Here is an 18,722-nt window from a genome sequence, read left to right as displayed (position 1 = left end):
CACTTTGATGCCCATTTTTGTGCCAGCCTTCTATTTTTTTTATCCGTTTTTAAGTGTATTCACTAAAGGACACATGATTGCATATTATTATATACTTAGAATGTTTTATTTCTATTGAAAAACCTGAAAAAAGCAGAAATTAAAAATTAGCCGAATAAGAAACTGCCGAATAAGAAACCAACTTCAGCCCGAATAAGAAACCAACTTCAGCTTCGTAGTGAGCCCCTATATAAGTCCAGCAACCGGAACCTGGCAGTGTAGTCTCCATCCATACTACGGTGAGCAAACACAACTCCCACAATTCCGCCACACAGCGCAGTCGCACGACGACTACGTACTTCCGCTTTCACTATTTACCAATAGGAAGTAAACTTGCTAAACTCAATATTCCCGCCCATCATTCTCACCAATCAGCGTAGACCTCTCTTTGAACGGCTTTTACAGTAGCCAATCAGGCACTTGTGTAGCAGAAGGTAAGGTCTAGCGTGCGCTACAGAGCAACGGCCTAAATTTCCAGGTACATGCCGCTCAGTGGGTGATACTAGCGCGCGCGAGGAGCTGCCTGCGCCTCCACTGACCTCCACCTGTCTGGAGAGGGGGCGCTGTGACAGGTTTGTCGTGGATACAGTTCTGTGTGTTTTCGGCCTTTATAGTTGTGTAGCTATAGCGCTATATGCGGAGCATTTGCCTGCACCCCCGTGTGCATATCTGTATCAGGAGACCTCTCCAGGCTGCGGAGCCTCGGAGTCACAGCCCAGCCGTCGTGTAACGGCTTAGCCTTAGACCAGCCCCCTATTGGCTTTGTGTGAGTGCGCCCCCTAGGAAGAAAAAGCTGCGATCCCGCAGAGTGCCAGCGTCCCATGGTACAGCAGTGCTAGTCGCTGCCCGAGTCCGATCTCTTGTATAACTGGGGGTGCACAGATTATTGCGGGGGTCCGGCTTCAGACGTGGAATAAAGCCCTGCTTGTGGCGCTTTTTCTTACGTTTAAAAAACAAAAAAAGGACAAGGCCGCACCCCATAATATTCTCCGTAATAATCAGTGGGGTCTCTGCTACTGACTGTATCAGTTATTCAGCCCGTCCGATTTAGACTGATAGAACAGACTCACTGTACAAATAAGGTGTGAGCATAGTCCAACGGGGGATGTGCTGCCCAAAAAGGGGGGGTCCACGATCTGGAACTAGCAGCATGTCCGCTGCCTCCAAAGTGCTGCCGGCTATTGCACGCAGGTAATTCCGCATGTGCTCACTGGACCGTGCCGCCTCACCGCGTCCAATACATTGTATGGGTGAGATTTATCTTCCAGAGGATAAATAGACATGCCGCGTGTCTGTGGGTGAGCTGTGGACGCATAGTGGAAATCCCATCCACTATGCTGTAACATCAGGTCGCTGAGGGTTTGACGCTGCTTAAGTACACAGCGTCCAATCCGCAGCAACTCCGGATCGTGGGCACGTACCCTAAGGGCTCATTCAGATGACTGTAATGTGGGGTGGTAGGCCGCGGGCCGGAGGTGCTTCTGTAAGGCGGCCACGATCCTGACATCTGGATAATGCAGCCACTTTCCAGGGCAGCCTTTTTTATCAGTGTTTGGTCACATTCAGATGAGCATATTATACATGTGGAAGACCCCCACAGACTGGGGGTCTAAGGACCTGAATTCACAGCTCCATAAGTGTTCAGTGACGCTCTTGGACCCGTGGTTGGGCCGGAACTTGCACCCATTATTTGCTAATCTAGAATGGCCTCTGTGACCCAAAACCTTGACGTGGAAACTACAAAGAAGTAAAAAATATAACGCCTTTTCCATAAATAATATGAATTGAAGAGAGAACCCCATACTTGTTTTAAAAACATCTAATCACAATTAATGCCCAGAATAGAGCCATTGCATTGATCCTTATGGGGCCCGTCTGGGTTCAGCTGTGTGTGTGTGTTAGAATAAAAGATGTCAAGCTATTAGCATTTTCTTAGATTGCTGCTCTTTATAGAGAACCAGTCAGCAGGAATTAGCAATAATGGCCGCGAGCCGCTGTTACGTGAACTCCTTGGGTGTATTCTTCCGGTATGTGGTTCCTAATTAATTGGGATTTGAAGTTTGCGTCTCATGAAGTTCCTGCACATGGGTACGGGCCTGCACATTCGGTCTTTGCCTTCTGCCCCTGGTCTTACTAGGACAGGTTACTGATTCTAGTGACCTGCCTCCTGTTTGAAAGTTGGTGCTGTCAGTGGCGTGTGCGGCACGTCCACAGTTAGATTTTACAGTCGCTATGCAATAAAATAACGATCTCGATAAAACACCTCTTCTTTAAGAGGAGATCTTGATCTGCGCGTGTGCTGCCATTTTATTGAAGAGCAACTATGAAATGAAATTGTGGATATGTCGCAGACTGGAGACGGCAGCGTGAAATTTCAAATAGGAACTAGGTCGCTGATCTGTTATAGAAACACAGTTGAGGGTCCTGAGCAAGACGCGAAGATCTCACATACAGCCCCTGTGCACAGAAATCTAATTACCAGAAAACTTTACAGTGGGGAAAAAAGGATTTAGTCAGCCACCAATTGTGCATATTCTCCCACTTAAAAAGATGAGAGAGGCCTGTAATTGATGACATAGGTAGACCACAACTATGAGAGTCAAAATGAGAAAACAAATCCAGAAAATCACCTTCTCTGATTTGGCAAGATTTATTTTGTAAATTATGGTGGAAAATAAGTATTTGGTCACCTAAAAACATGCAAGATTTCTGGCTCTCAGAGACCTGTAACTTCTTCTTTAAGAGGCTCCTCTGTCCTCCACTTATTACCTGTAGTAATGGCACCTGTTTGAACTTGTTATCATTATAAAAGACACCTGTCCACAACCTCAGTCACACTCCAAACTCCACTATGGTGAAGACCAAAGAGCTGTCGAAGGACACCAGAAACTAGAGAATAGTAGCCCTGCACCAGGCTGGGAAGACTGAATCTGCAATAGGCAAGCAGCTTGGGGTGATGAAATCAACTGTGGGAGCAATAATAAGAAAATGGAAGACATACAAGACCACTGATAATCTCCCTCGATCTGGAGCTTCATGCAAGATCTCACCCCGTGGGGTCAAAATGATCACAAGAACGGTGAGAAAAAATCGCAGAACCACACGGAGGGGACCTAGTGAATGACCTGCATGGAGCTGGAACCACTGTAACAAAGGCTACCATCAGTAACACACTACGCCGCCAGAGACTCAGATCCTGCAGTGCCAGACGTGTTCCCCTTCTTAAGCCAGTACATGTTTGGGCCCCTCTGAAGTTTGCTAGAGAGCATTCGGATTATCCAGAAGAGTATTGGGAGAATGTCATATGGTCTGATGAACCCAAAGTAGAACTGTTTGGTAGAAACAAAACTCGTGTTTGGAGGAGACGGAATGCTGAGTTGCATCCAAAGAACACAATACGAACTGTGAAGCATGGAGGTGGCAACATCATGCTTTGGGGCGGTTTCTCTGCAAAGGGACCAGGACGGCTGATCCGTGTACATGAAAGAATGAATGGGGCCATAGATCATGAGATTTTGAGTTCAAACTTCCTTCCATCAGCAAGGGCATTGAAAATGAAACGTGGATGGGTCTTTCAGCATGATAATGATCCCACGCACACTGCCAGGCCATCGAAGGAGTGGCTTCATAAGAAGCATATGAAGGTCCTGGAGTGGCCTAGCCAGTCTCCAGATCTCAACCCCATAGAAAACCTTTGGAGGGATTTGAAAAGCCGTGTTGCCCAGCGACAGGCCCAAAACATCACTGCTCTTGAGGAGCTCTGCATGGAGGAATGAGCCAACATACCACCAACAGTGTGTGCTAACCTTGTGAAGACTTACAGAAAACTTTTGACCTCTGTCATTGCCAACAAAGGATATATAACAAAATATTGTGATGAACTTTTGTTAATGAGCAAATACTTATTTTCCACCATAATTTGCAAAATAAATCTTGCCAAATCAGACAAGGTGATTTTCTGGATTTGTTTTCTCATTTTGACTCTCATAGTTGTGGTCTACCTATGATGTCAATTACATACGCCTCTCATCTTTTAAAGTGGGAGAACTTGCACAGTTGCTGGCTGACTAAATACTTTTTTCCCCACTGTAAATGCTGATTACAGAAGAACAGCAAAGCAGATTTCATGACCAAGGCTATCAATGTGATCAGTATTGCAGCTATGTCTTTACTTTTCGTTACCAAGTCATGCTGCATTGGTAGATGTGCAGCCCATATATTATCTGCTTCATTTATTTATCCTGCATTCCAGTTCAGTTTAGTAGAATGATGGGGGATTTGGGTGTTGGAGCCAGATTAGACATTGTTTTTTTGTTGTTTTTTTTTTCCTTCATTTCTTTTCCTAAACCTTTTGTTACTTTCCTTGTTGTAACCCAGAAAGACGCCACATCAGCTTGTGAGGTTTCTCCATGATTTGCACGCTATACAGAGGATCCAAATCCTGAGTTTGGGAGAAAACTGCCTCTTTAAGTAATGGAAGACTGCCTAGAAGAATCGGTCTCTGTGTCAGTGGTGAAGGAGGACGGTGACCGTGAGTTACTCCGAGCCTTTGTTATGTCTGATAGGAATGTTGTGATTACAAGCTGATTGTGCGGAGAACCGTTAAAGGGAACCTGTCACCAGTTTTGTCATAAAGCAGCTAAAACGATCACCTTACTCCCTTACTCAGGGCTAGTGCTTAATTCCATAAATGGTTATATAGCCCCCTGACTCCCCCTGTATACCCGCAAAACCTTTGAAGTCTTTCTCCGCTGTGTGGTAATCTTCTTTGTCCGGTCTGATGGGCATGGCTTCTGTGCTCTCTATCCCTCCCCCGGTTGCTGATGGCCATCCTCCTTCTTTGATTAAAGTGGATGACACCTCCTGCGTCATTCACATTGCCGCGTGACATCTTACTCCTGCGCACTGTGCTCCCCCCCCCCCCCCCTACTGCGGGCAGAGCCGCGATCGTAAGTTCACATGCTCTGGCATATGTCACGGCTCGTGTGTTGGCGCATGCACACTTATGATTTCAGCTCTGCCCGCAGTAGGGAAATGCCCAGTGCGAGCTGCGATTTCTATATGCCCAAGGGCAAGATTTCCACGTCAATCGAAGGAGGATGGTGAGCAGCAGCCAGGAGAGATGTAGAGGCCAGAATCCTTGCTCATTGGACCGAGAGGATTACCGTACCGCACAGGAGAACTTAAAAGGTTTTTAGGTGGTATACAGAGGAGTCGGGTTATATAAGCATTTGTGAAATGCAGCACTGGCGCTGAATAAGGTGATGGTTATAGTTGATCTATGTCAAAACTGGTGACAGGTTCCCTTCAATAAAACTACACACATGGTTATAGTAAAATCAATGCATACATACAAATATTTGTTGTTCTTTTAAATCTTTTTTTTTTTTTTTTTTTTTTTAAATGGGTCCATAAAAAATGTCTTTCCAATACTTTTGATCATCTTCTTTAAATTTTAGATTATCTTCTACCATATGAATTAGCAGAGTTGCATCTGCAGTTTCACATCATTGATGTGTCAGTAACAGGCATGAGACAAAGCTCAGCCCTGCATGTCATCTCTGTTGTGCCTGGTTATTAGAAGCTGTTTGTGCAGGCACAGCAGCGTGAAATGCAGGTCTGTTGATCTCTGCTGGAAACATATCAATGATAGAAAAAGTTGATGTATATGGCAGAAGATAAAATCCTTCAGTCATGAGTACTATGAAGGACAGAAGAATATAGTGTAGCCTGTTGATGTTCCACATATCTGTGGTGGATGGAGCTTAGATGAGTTCGGTATAACAGAGCAGTTTTGGAAGCCTGAGCTGTGTTACACACCATCTATCAGCTGCTTTCTAACATAGCTTTGTGTCATCAGTTCAGAGAGGTGGGACTAGTCCGTCGCACAAAGGAGGAGAGGGAAGGAGCAGTCTGCTGCAGGGAAATGTAGTTTTACCAGTCTAAGAATATGACCACTCGTTCAGCTTTTATGATGCTGGAGATCCAGAAAGGATCTTTATGGTGGGCTTGGTCTGTGTATTACAGACCGTCTGGCACCCCCAAAATGGGTTTTAAATGAGCCAACCCTTGAGAAAAAAATTTACACTTGCACTGGACCTTAGCAAATTTGAGTACATTACGTTTTAATCCTTATGCAAATAGGGGATTTGGTGCACCGTTGGTGTAGCCGAAGCTTGGTGTACAATTGCTTGCTTTCATTTTGCATATTTAGTATTTGACAGCTTTTGCTCTCCAAAGTGAATGCTGCCTAAGGTCAGCCAGTGAGTGCACGTGTGCACTGACACTGCATGAGCCCTGCAGGGCATGGTCTCTGCTGGCACTCACTACACAGTAGTTAAACTAAGTAGTTAAAGGGGTTGTCTTGTTAAAAAGTGAGGTTTATTATCCCTTTTGAATGTCAATTATATTCATAATTTTAATTTTTTTTTTTTACACTGATACTTCAATTGGAGCAGAATTAGAAAATGCACAGACTTCATGTAAGGAGGACACAATAGAAGGTGAGGACAATGTGCAATCTGCAACTGCTGAATATTTTCTAGAGAACTGAATACTGCTGCAGAACGGCCTATATTAACCCATAATCCAGTCGATATACACGTTTGAGGGTTTTTGTTTTGTTTTTTGCAGGATGAACTATATGGTAAATTAAATGGTGTCATTCAAAATTACAATGCACTGAAAAACATAGACAAAGTTTCCAAGTGGGGTGAAATCTTGGAAAAAAAGAATGCAGTTAGGCATTTTTGGGTTATGGGTTGGGGTACGTTATTACGCCGTTCGTTGTGTGGTAATAATGACCAGGAAACATGATTGATCAGGACTGAATGATTACAGCAGTATGACATTTCTAAAGACTTTTTTTAATTTCTATTTAAGTGATTGAAAAACAATTTCTGCGTTTCGTAAAATAATGTTTTTTTTCATTTGATGGCGCTGAGGGAGGTTTTTTTTTTTTTTTTTTTTACAAGGTAGAGAGTTACTTTTATTGATACAAATGTAGGGGTCCATACAACATATTGTTTTCACATTTTATTGCCTATATTTTTAGGGAGGTGACAAGAAAAGGTCGCAATTTTGGCATTTTCACATTTTTTTTTTTTTTTCTCTTTAAGGTATTTACAATACTAGTTTGTTAATTCTGTATTTTGATAGATCAGAATTTTACGAATGCAGCGATGCCAAATTGTAAAACGTTATGAAATTGTTGGGATCCACGCATGCGGGCATGTTTCTCAGTAAATTGATAGGCTGACATATAATGTGGTACAGCTGAATCTAAATGCATCTTTCTCTGTGTTTTAGGCAATACTTTACAGAGCGAAGACGCCTGCAGTAATGAGCTTGGCGAGAAAGTTTTCCCAGATCCAGAATCTGCAGGTTTGTAATATTGTCTTGCCTCTGCTGCATACAGTCTTGGGGTCTTGGCATGATAGTAATGAAGCTGCTAAATTCTTTTGGACTGTCTTTTTGTCCATCTGTCTATAGATAGATAGATATACTATAAAGAAACAAAACCTCCAAACATATTTGTAAACTGGTACGTGATAAGATGCAGCAGCAATGTTTGGTCCATATATACATTACAGCTTACACCTGTTCACACCTGCGTCCCTCTGTTCAGAGGTGCTGGTCAGTGCATTTGTTTTTTTTGTAATATACAGTTGGAGGTAGTGACTGCCTCCTAATTGGCTGAGCACAACTCCCATCAGTCTTAGGCTATGTGCACACTGCATCTTTAAGACGCAGGCGTACCCACTGAGGTTTCCTAGGCAAATCCATTTCAGTCTTTTCCCGGTGCCTCCATCTATAAAAGGTGGGCCGTTGCCATACTAAACTGCACGAAGAATGAACAAAAAGGTGGACAGTTGCCATACTAAAATGCACGAAGAATGAACATTGCTTCTTTTAACTGCTCTAAAGTTCGTAAACCTGAAGCAGAAGTGAAAAAAGACTGAACATGTGCACAGCAATGTCCTCTTCACATTTCTGTGCATTATGTTCTTTTAGCAGCAGTTTTTCAGGCGGATTTCAAGCAGTATCCACCTGAACAAGTTGTCATGTGCACATGCCTTGGGCAATTTTTAACTGGCATTGGATTCTACCTGCCCTTTAAATTTGTAAGCTTTTGACCCAGGATTGCCATATCTAATAGAACATCCTTTTTCAGATGACTACACTCTGTAAGCCGCCTTACAGAATTATCTTCCAGTAGCATGTAAACATTTTGGCACCCCTGGTCAAAATTACTGTTAGGCCCTATTCACACGTCCGTTTTTTATGTCCGTATGTGGTCTGTTTTTTAAGGACCGCAAATACGGACATGCACCCACCCATTGTATTTAATGGTGGTGCGCACATGTCAGTTTTTTTACACGACCCGTGTGTCCGTATCAAAAACACGCAGACATGTCCGTTGTCACTCTGTTCTCCCCCCGTAAAGACCAGGAGCACAGTGTGGGATTGCATCACTACAGTACCCGCTCGTGTCTATCAAGCAGTACCCTTCCTCGTCGTCCAGGAGCCTCTGCTTCTCCCCATCCTCTGATGCTCCAGCGGCGCAGGAGTCCGATCCCCATTCTGATCTTGACTCCTAACAGATCTCCAAACTACGGGATATGGTGGATAGTCTGTCTGATTGTGACTGTTAGTCAGACCCGTAACATAAAAGATGTAGAGGCATCTCCCTCTGAGCAGTCCGTATCCTTCAGAAGAACAAAGTGCCCTCCCTGAAATTGTGCCAATCACGAAGAGTTCGACGGAATCTTTACTAAAGGATGGAAGCACCCAGACAAGTGTTTTTCGAGAAGAAAACTCATGGACGTCTTGTATTCTTTTGAAGTTGACCTGCTACAAAAATAGGCAGAATCTCCCTTGGTGGGTCCCAGTCTCCCGATTCTCCACTGACACTATTCTGCCTCTTTCTGACTGATCCTCCTTAAAGGAGTCCTCTGACAGACACACTGAAACCCCATCCAAATCAATCTGAGTCTGCAGACTCTGCCAGGGTATCCTTTCAGACATCCCTCCAACCAAACTGGTGGACCTAACGGACAAAACATTTACGCAGGCAAGTACTTTCTGAATGCTTTCCTTGATGCAGCTGCCCGTTGAGCCCTGGCAACATAATCACTAAGGAAATCATCACAAACAGAAGGATGCCTCTGTTTGTTCCATCCTGGACCTCAAATTATTGAACAGATATGTATGACTACGTCACTTTAGAATGGAGTCCCTTTAGGCTTCTTTTACATTTACAGGGTTTTTCGCGGGCCGTATCGCCGCAATTTTCATGGTCTGCCGCAATAACGGACCGTAAAAAACTTGCGGATCACCGTTTTTCAGGTGTCCAATACTATGAAAGAAGTATTGGAAAAAAAAACCCAGCTTTGCGCAAAACCGGAAGTGACGGTGCACCGCAAAAACAAACTTTCGTTTGTTTTTGCGGTCCCGTTGATTTTCAATGGGTGCAGTGTCCGTACGCCATGAAAAAGATCGAGCAGGCTCGATCTTTTTTTGTTCGCAAATACGGCCATTCAGCGCACCCTGGAATTTTTGCAGCCCCATAGAAAACTATTGGGGCCGCAAAAACACAGTAAATGTAAAAGAACCCTTAGTCAGTGATGGCTTCCATGGAGCCTGAGGAATTCCTTTGCTCGGTAGGCATCCTGAATGTCCACTGATCTGCTTATACCCATTTTCCCGCCATAACAGAGATGGATTCGTTTTGCAATCCATGAATCCCTCTTCAAGTTTACAGCACTGCCATTTGGCCTAGCCACTGCACACAGGGTTTTCATGAAAATAATGGCGACAGCTATGGCTGTTCTTTGCAGCATGGGCATTCTCGTCACTCCCTATCTAGACTACATTCTCATCAAGGCTGCATCACCCTTGGCATGTCACGAGAGTCCACATGCTGCATTCATTCCAGGGGGTCGCACATTCCATTCCTCCCTGTCGGTCTCCAGTAGAACCCTGGGATCTCAACCCAGTGCTCGACGTTCTCTTGGAGTTTCCATATGAACCACTGCGTGAATTCTCTCCTACACTTCTTCTTTTCGAACTTGCAGCTCTCTCGTCGATCCCCTTGCCTTATTTTTCACCAGGATAAGATATACTACCGATTCCATCCTTTCTTCCTAAGGTCTTTTCTGCATTTCATCTTAAGGACATCATGCGTGCCTCCTTTTGTCCATCCCCCTCTCATCCTCGAGAGCGATCACTAAGCAAACTGGATCTGGTAAAAGCACTCTTTATTTAGCTTTCCAAGACAGCGCCTTTCAGACTTACAAATTCTCTTCACTATCCCCGAAGGTCAACGGAAGGGTCTTCCTGCTTCCAGATCTCCTATTGCTCTCGGAATCCGTTCTGCATTATGGAAGCTTGCCAACTAAGGGACAGAGCGCGACTGCTTGGGGTAATGGCACATTCTGCCTGGGCAGTCCGCTACCAGGCCACCATTTAAATTCTACATCTTCGCTCGTCGGATTCAAACCTGGGTAGAAAGGTCATGCAAGCCACAGTGGCCAGAGTTCTGGACGCTCAGGAATCTTAACAAAACTGGAACCATTTTCCAAGGAAAAATGGATGAAAATCCCTCAAACAAGAAGTGAAAGACTCTTGGCTGGCTACAAAAGCGTTTACAAGCTGTGGTACTTGCAAAAAGGGGGTGCTACTAGGTACTAACCATGCAGGGTGCCCAAACTTTTGCATTGGACTATCTTCCTTTTTGTAATTGTTCACAGTAACAAACTAGGGATAAGTTCTAACCCAGTAAATAAGAAGTGAATAATATAAAATTGATGAAATCTCAATCTCAGCCATATTAAAATATTATAACATCAGGAAAAGATGGTGAAGAGATACAAACTCAACAATCATATAAGCAGAACCAGTTAAGTGAGGATAAATTCTGATAGTGACACTATTGTGTTATGGCATTGTTACAGCTTTTAGTTGTTAGATGCACGTAATATGAAATTGTCTATTTTTAAATAAATTTTAGAATTTAATTGAAAATATTCTTTGCAACAAATACTCCCAGCTGTGCTAATATGGTAGCTGCTAAATATTTTATTTTCAATATGTATAGTTAAAGGGGGGTTGTCCACTACTTTATAGTAACCCCCCCAATGTATCCCACCGGGGCCCGTTATGAAGTTTGTAATTACCTTGTGCTGCCTATACTGCCTCTGAGCGGCGCTGTGGAGGCAGCTGAATCCGGGTCACATGACCCCCCAGGCTGCAGCCGCCGCTCATATGCGCTGATGTCACATCAATTTCCTGACTGTGGAAATTGATGTGACGTAATCAGCAGGCGTGCCCCAGCCTCTGCACACTGCTGTCACTGAGTCAATAAGTGACTGCAGTGTGTGGGCGATGCCGCACCGCATGTCACAGCCCTGTCGCTCTGCAGCGCCTGTCTCCTCTCCCATCAAGAGTGACGGGGCTGTGCTGCTGTCTGCGGGGGTGCCGCGGGTGTGTGTATGTGCATGCGTATGCAGGCATCGTCCGATGGGACAACAAGTCCCATCGGGCGATGCCTGCTACACTGTCAGTGAGTGACACATTAGCCAATGATGGGACAGTAGTAGTCCCATCATTCGGCAAATGTGTTGCGTGTAAAAAAACAAAACATACATTACATACAGAACATACATATATACAGTACAACACATAACATAGAGTACATACTCACCATATACACCTAATTCCCCAAAGCCATCGATCACCTGTAATAAAGATAAATTAATAAACCAACCTATACTCATCTTTCCGCCGTAGTCCAGATAATAACAAGTGTCCGACGACTATCTCCCGTGGAGAACAGCCACATCAGCTGATGCGACCGGTCTCCAGGGTCTCCAGCAATGAAACGACAGGTAGAGGTATCCCTCCACCGGGAAAGAGGTTCCATAGCCCTAACCCTAATTCTCACACAGTAGTGCTGTAGAGTGAGACTCTGAACTCGGGTAACCTCAGTGATGGACTGGAGGAGGCATTGTCTCCTGTCAGTTCATCACTGGGAGGCCCCATAGAGCAGTGACATCACCTGATGTCACTGTTCTATAGGGGAGATCATTGTGGGACCCTCGTTATTAATTGGACTGCGTCGGACAGGGAGTATACGATTGGTTTATTTTTCATTTTTCTCCTACGCCTCATTGGGGGACACAGAGACCGTGGGGTGTTATGCTGCTTGCCACTAGGAGGACACTTAAGTGAACAGAGAAAAAAGTTAACTCCTCCTCTGCAGTATACACCCTCTCGCTGGCTGAGATTTCCCCAGTTCTTGCTTAGTGTCTGTAGGAGGCACTTGGGCTGGCTTCAGACCCCCAACGTTTTTATGTTCGTTTTTTTAAAAAATGTTTCTGTAAATTTTTATTTTTTAATTAACGGAGTGAAGGGGGCGACGGATTACTTTCAAGGGTCCGCTCTCTCCCGAACCAACAGGCGAGGACACGGAGTATACCTCCCCGTACCCTTTCCTGCGATGACTGGGGCATACCTGATTCTTCTGGGCGACTGTTCCTTTACGGTCCCGATCTCCCCACACGGATACGAGGGCAAGCACACAGAGTGCAGGGAGAAGACTTTAGGAGCGCTTCAGATGCCCTGAATCAGCCCCATGGCCTCTCCATCCCCCTCCCCATAGGGAGGATCGATTGAGGTATACCCCTTTAACCCCTTCCCAACCAATGACGCCACATAGGTGGCATGAAAACCTGTGCCAATATGACCAGTGACGCCTATGTGGCATCATGAATTAATTGCCCTCCTGCGGGTCGCGTCACCGGGGTCACTGAAAGGTCACCTGACCCGCACACACAGGGGGCTTTGTACTTCACCACAGGGGGCGTGGCTTCGCCTCCTCGTGGCTACGATCGCTCTGATTGGCTGTTAAAAGTGAAACAGCCAATCAGAGCGATAGTAATATTTCCAAGGGAATCCGAACCCTAAAACGGCCAAGGCCCGTTTCCCTTCGATCCTGCATAAAGGTTCTGGGGAAGATGGTAGCCTCCATGGAAGCAGTGCCCTTTACACAATTTCACCTTCGCCCCCTCCAGCTGTCCCTTCTCTCAGCCTGGGACAAAACCACGTTGTCTCTGGACCGCCCCATTCTCCTCCCTCTCAGAGTGAGGCAATCCCTGACTTGGTGGGCATTGCCAGCGTCAGTTCTACAAGGGAGGTCCTTTCTTCCGCTTCAGTGGCAAGTCATCACCACCGATGCCAGCCTTCTAGGATGGGGAGCGGTTTTCCATCAGAAAACGGCCCAAGGGCGCTGGAATTCATAGGAAGCTCTGCTCCCCATCAATCTTCTGGAGATCAAAGCAATCTTCCTTGCCCTTCTCCACTGGCAGCCTCTCCTCGTAGGCAAGCCAGTCCGCATTTAATCGGACAACGCCACGGCTGTGGCGTACATAAACCACCAGGGGGGCACGCGCAGCAGGCAAATAATGTCAGAAATGGCAAAGATATTGCGCTGGGCAGAACGTTACGTTCCGGCGATCTCCACCGTTCACATTCCAGGGGTGGAAAATTGGGCGGCCGACTTCGTCAAGGCCTAGCATCAGGCGAATGGGCTCTTCATCCCACAGTCTTCAATCAGATATGCCAGCGCTGGGGCTCACTGGATGTCGACCTCATGGCATCTCGGATGAACCACAAGGTTCCGCGCTTCGTAGCCAGGTCCAGGGACCCTCTAGCTGTCGCTTGCAACGCCCTAGTAATTCCGTGGTCCCAGTACCAACTTCCTTATCTGTTTCCGCCTCTTGCCTTAATCCCAAGAGTGGTCAAGAAGATAAAATCGGAAGGCATCCCAGTGATTCTGGTGGCTCCAGACTGGCCAAGACGACCTTGGTACGTGGAGCTGGTGAACATGCTCGCGGATGTCCCCTGGAGGCTTCCAGACCGTTCAGATCTTCTCTCGCAAGGCCCCCTTTACCACGAGACTTCTCAGTCTCTGAGATTAACGGCATGGCCGTTGAGGCCGCGATCCTGAGAGAATCAGGTTTGTCCAACCAGGTCATTCAGACTATGATCAGAGCCAAAAAAACAGCCTCTTCCCGCATTTACCATAGGTACTGGAAGGCTTTTTTCCGTTGGTGCGACGATAAAAAAGTCTTTCAAATGTCATTTTCCATTCCATCTATACTTGGTTTCCTCCAGTCTGGCTTAGATGCGGGTCTGTCCCTCAGTACCCTCAAGGGCCAGGTCTCCGCTCTGTCTATCCTCTTCCAGAGAGAGCTAGCTTCCTTACCGCAGGCTAAGACCTTTCTCCAAGGGGTCGCTCATGTGGCTCCTCATCATTTGCCGATAGACCCGTGGGATCTCAATCTCGTGCTTAGCGCTCTCCAAAAGGCGCCGTTCGAGCCTATCCAGGACATTCCTTTTAGGCTGAGTGCACACGTACTTTTTTTCCCTGTGGATTTTTCCGCGCAGAATTGAAGAAATCCGCAGGACAAATGACCTGCATTGTTCCTGCGGATTTCTTCCATTTTTAATGCGGTTTTCTTGCGTTTTTTGTGCGGTTTTCCACTGCGGTTTACCCCCTGCGGATTTGGCGACAGGGGAGGTGGAAAACCACACCAAAGAAGTGACATGCTGCGGATTTTGTATCGCAGGAAAACCGCACGGAAAAATCTGCAGCGTCTGCACAGCGGTTTTTTTTTTCTTCATTGATTTTAATGCTACTGTACATCACAATGCGGATATGCAGCGTTTCTGCGCGGAAAAATCCGCTGCGGATCTGCTAGATTTCCGCATCATATGCACACAGCTTAATCCTTTCTCTCATGGAAAGTAACCTTTTTGATTGCCATTACATCCATCAGAAGAGATCCCGAATTGGCGTTCCCCTTACCTGATTCTCCATCAGGATAAGGTTGTCCTCAGGCCCGTTCCTTCCTTTCTTCCAAAGGTGGTATCCTCTTTCCACATTAATGAGGACATCGTTCTCCCCTCCTTTTGTCCTGCTCCTTCTCACGTTCTAGAGAAGTCACTCCACAAACTGGATGTAGTTAGAGACTTGCTTGTCTATCTCGCCAGGACCGCTTCACTTCGTCAGTCCGATTCCTTGCTGGGCATCTCTGAAGGTCGCCGGAAAGGGCTTCCGGCATCCAAATCCACAATCGTTCGCTGGATTCGTTCTACCATTCTGGAAGCGTACCGACTTCAGGAAAAACGGCCCCCTCCGGGAGTGAGAGCTCTCTCCACCCGGGCTGTAGCAGCTTCGTGGGCCATTCGACACCAGGCTTCGGCTTTACAAATTTGCAGGGCCGCGACCTGGCCGTCTTTGCACACTTTTGCGAGGTTCTACAAGGTTCATACCCAGGCCTCGTCTGATGCAGTTGTTGGTAGGAAGGTTCTGCAGGCGGCGGTGGCGCACCGGCCGACCTAAGTCCTTCCTGTTCTTTCGCTCCTTTATTGCTGTTCCCGCCCTTGGGACTGCTTTGGAACGTCCCATGGTAATCTGTGTCCCCCAATAAGGCGATAAAGAAAGATGGATTTTTGGTTCTTACCGTAAAATCTTTCTTGGAGCCTTCATTGGGGGACACCGCACCCTCCCTGTTTAAGTTGTACCGTGTTGGGTCTTTGAGTCCCTTGTTGGGTTGGTACATATGTTTAGAGTTTTTCATTGCTTCTCCTACTGCTTTCTCACCAACTGAGGTACTTGGTGCCTGTCGGTGGGTGTATACTGCCGGGGAGGAGCTAACTACTGTCGCCTTATTGGGGGACACAGAACCGTGGGTGTTATGCTGCTGTCCACTAGGAGGCGACACTATGCATAATCTGAAAAAGATTAACTTTGGCTCCTCCTCTGCAGTATACACCCCTGGACGGCGTCAGCCTTCTCCAGTTTTTTGCTTAGTGTCGCAGGAGGCACACCTAAGATTTTTTTTTTTCCTGGATTTTTTTCCAAAGGACTACAGATGAAGAAAAGAGGGTCTCCAGCGAGACTCCCGGCATGGCTCCCTCCTCGGTCCCCCATTTAGGGGTACCCGGTTGAGGTCGAGGTGGCTATTCCCCATGTCGCTCCCTCACCAGTCCCTCGGGTACTGGTTCGAGGTCGAGACCCCCCCTCCTTCCTCAGTTCCGTCCGGCTCTGGGTCGAGGTCAAGGCGACGATGAAGCCCCCTGACGTCCCAGTCCACCTGTGGGCTCCTTTTGGGACCGGGGGAGGTGCAGCGAGGCACGGCACTTATCAGAGACCGGGCTCCCTGCGCCCCGGTCTCTGCAGCAATGGCGCCCCAAGGGACCCTCCACAGGGCCCCAGTCACAAACATGGCCCCACCGCCAGCCCTCCTTTCATTCTGGGGGGTCTGGTTTAAATCCGACCCCCCCCCCAGCATGAGACATCAAATTTAGGCCGCGGCTTCGGCCTAGCCGAAGTCGCCGCCCCATTCCTGCCCCCCGGATGACGAAAATGACACTGTAGTGTCATAGAAGGGGCGGATAGAGGCAGGAAGGGCGCGCTTTTACATGGCCCAGCGCTCCCTTTTCCAGCTCTCCGCCCCCTTCCCTCTCCACCTCAGAATCCGGTGGCCATCTTGCTGCACCTGGAGGAACGCAGCACAGCAGTCTCCGGGGGGCACAGGACATGGGACTTATTAGCGCTGGACCTAAGGGGGAGCACCGGTGGGGTAAGATCACAGCTGGGTCCTTGGTACACAGCTGTGAATTCCTATACCCTATAGCGCTCTCCTACTCCTTTCCTCTGCGTAAATACCCCTGTAGGGCCTCCACTAAAGGTACTATGTCGGGCTCAAGGAAAAGAACCAGGCAAGACTGCTTTTATGCAGTCTGCACAGCCTGCAAGGCCACTCTCCCCAGCTGCAGCACGTACCCGCACTGCCGGGATTGTACCCAAAAAACAGGATCAGAACCCCAAGAAGTCCCTACCAACGCTTCTGCGACCGCCACTGCGCCGGAATGGGCGACTCGGATGTCGCAGTCTATGACACAGTCTATAGATAACCTGACCTCCACATTACTGCATGCTCTGCAGGGTCATGTCTCGGCTATGAACGTTACCCAGCAAAGGGACGTCCGGTCTCATGATCAGGGCGCTTCCGACAGTTCGAGGCGTAAGCGGACCCACAGGTCGCGTTCATCTGCGCCCTCACATAGCAATAGGTCTTCCCCCTCCAGGGAAAGACACAGTGGCCTCAGGTCACCGAGGCCGTCCCCTGATAGAGAAGGACAATGCGGATCTCCACAACGATCCCAGACCACGGGAAACCTCCACTCTAGTTCGCCCGCTAGGGAGCTCCTTAGCGATGCGCAGGACTCAGAGGGCATATGTGACTCCAATTCAGATAACGAAACAGAGAACGCTTTGCTCCCTTATCCCCCTAGCAATACTGCGATAGTTGAGGATATCGTCTCTTCCATCCTTAGGGTGCTGGACATTTCAGATCCAACCCCGGAAGCACCATAACACAAGATTTCCTTTGAAAGTGTTCAGAAACCATCGAAGGTCTTCCCTAATCACCCGGAATTTCAAAAAATCCTTTCTAAGCATTTTTCGCAGCCTGAGAAAAAATTCGCCAATCGCAAGTATTTGGAAGCAAAATACCCCTTTCCACAGAAAGACACCAAGGATTGGACAGATCCGCCTGAAGTGGACCCTCCAGTCTCTAGGCTGGCAGCACAAACGCGTCTCTCGCTGCCGGACAGTTCAACCCTCAAGGACACAGCAGACAGACAAGTAGAACGCATGGCTCGTTCAATCTTTGAAGCGGCAGGTGCCTCTTTGGCTCCCGCATTTGCTTCAGTTTGGGCAGCCAAGGCCATCATGGCTTGGGCTGATTTATTGAAAAAGGGCCTTCAAGCTTCAAATCCTCAGCTGGCGGACCAGGCGGTGCAACGGCGTATTCTCTGGCTAAGAGAATGGAAAGCGGATGCGGCCTCAAAAAAGTCCCTAACAAATCTCCCGTACTTCAGTGGCCGTCTTTTCGGTGAAAAGCTGGATACAATGATATCCAATGCTACCGGGGGCAAAAGTACTTCCCTCCCTCAACTAAGACCAAAACGCACGTTTAAAAGGCGTAATCAATCTCGTTTCCGATCCTTTCGGAATTCTTCAGGCTGGTCTGTCTCACGCCCACCACAAAACCGTAATCGTTCCCCCCGCAGGGACAACACACGTGCGGCACAGAGGCCGGACAGGAACTGTCAATCAAAGGCAAGCCAGGCAAAACCTAAAGGAGGAAAACCTCAGGCTTTTCCCTCATCCTGACTCATGCCCTCTGGAAGACACCCCACTTGTAGGCGGACGACTGCTACTCTTTCAGCAGGTCTGGCTGCCTATTACAGAAGACAAGTGGGTCAAGGAAATAGTGTCTTCAGGATACAAAATCGAGTTTACTACCAGCCCACCGCACAGGTTTTTTCCCTCTGTCCCTCCAAAATCCCCGCTCAAAGCTCAGGCCTTCGTCAAGCGGTTTCTTCCCTCCTTCGAGCAGGAGTCATAGTGCCAGTCCCAGCAGAAGAGCGCTTCCGTGGTTTCGACTCCAACCTGTTCGTGGTGCCCATGAAGGGAGGCAGCGTCCGACCCATACTAGACCTCAAGCAACTCAACATGTACGTTCGAGTTCGTCACTTCCGCATGGAATCCCTCCGGTCAATCGTTGCGTCTATGGAAAAAGGAGAATATCTTGCCTCCATAGACATAC

General features: G+C 47.4%; 1 protein-coding gene across 3 annotated transcripts in view; it reads left to right on the top strand.

The window, feature by feature from the left end:
- Positions 1 to 339: 339 nt before the first annotated feature.
- The window catches only part of TRMT1L (tRNA methyltransferase 1L), an 89,128-nt gene continuing 70,745 nt past the window's right edge, over positions 340 to 18,722 (top strand). Inside the window, exons 1-4 of one of the 3 annotated variants that reach the window (XM_073572289.1) lie at positions 340 to 473; positions 4,417 to 4,570; positions 6,498 to 6,542; positions 7,348 to 7,422. In XM_073572289.1, coding sequence (XP_073428390.1) covers positions 4,513 to 4,570; positions 6,498 to 6,542; positions 7,348 to 7,422 — 178 coding nt within the window. In that variant the 5' untranslated portion in view covers positions 340 to 473; positions 4,417 to 4,512. Of the gene's footprint in view, positions 612 to 4,416; positions 4,571 to 6,497; positions 6,543 to 7,347; positions 7,423 to 18,722 lie in introns of all 3 variants that reach the window. The other 2 variants (XM_073572290.1, XM_073572288.1) reach the window with 2 other exon arrangements.

The sequence above is a fragment of the Dendrobates tinctorius genome, unplaced genomic scaffold (assembly GCF_039654945.1).
Source record: "Dendrobates tinctorius isolate UK_male_01 unplaced genomic scaffold, ASM3965494v1 ptg000032l, whole genome shotgun sequence".
NCBI lineage: Eukaryota > Metazoa > Chordata > Amphibia > Anura > Dendrobatidae > Dendrobates > Dendrobates tinctorius.
Note: the sequence above shows the minus strand (reverse complement) of the source record. Positions and strands in the feature narration are given on the sequence as shown.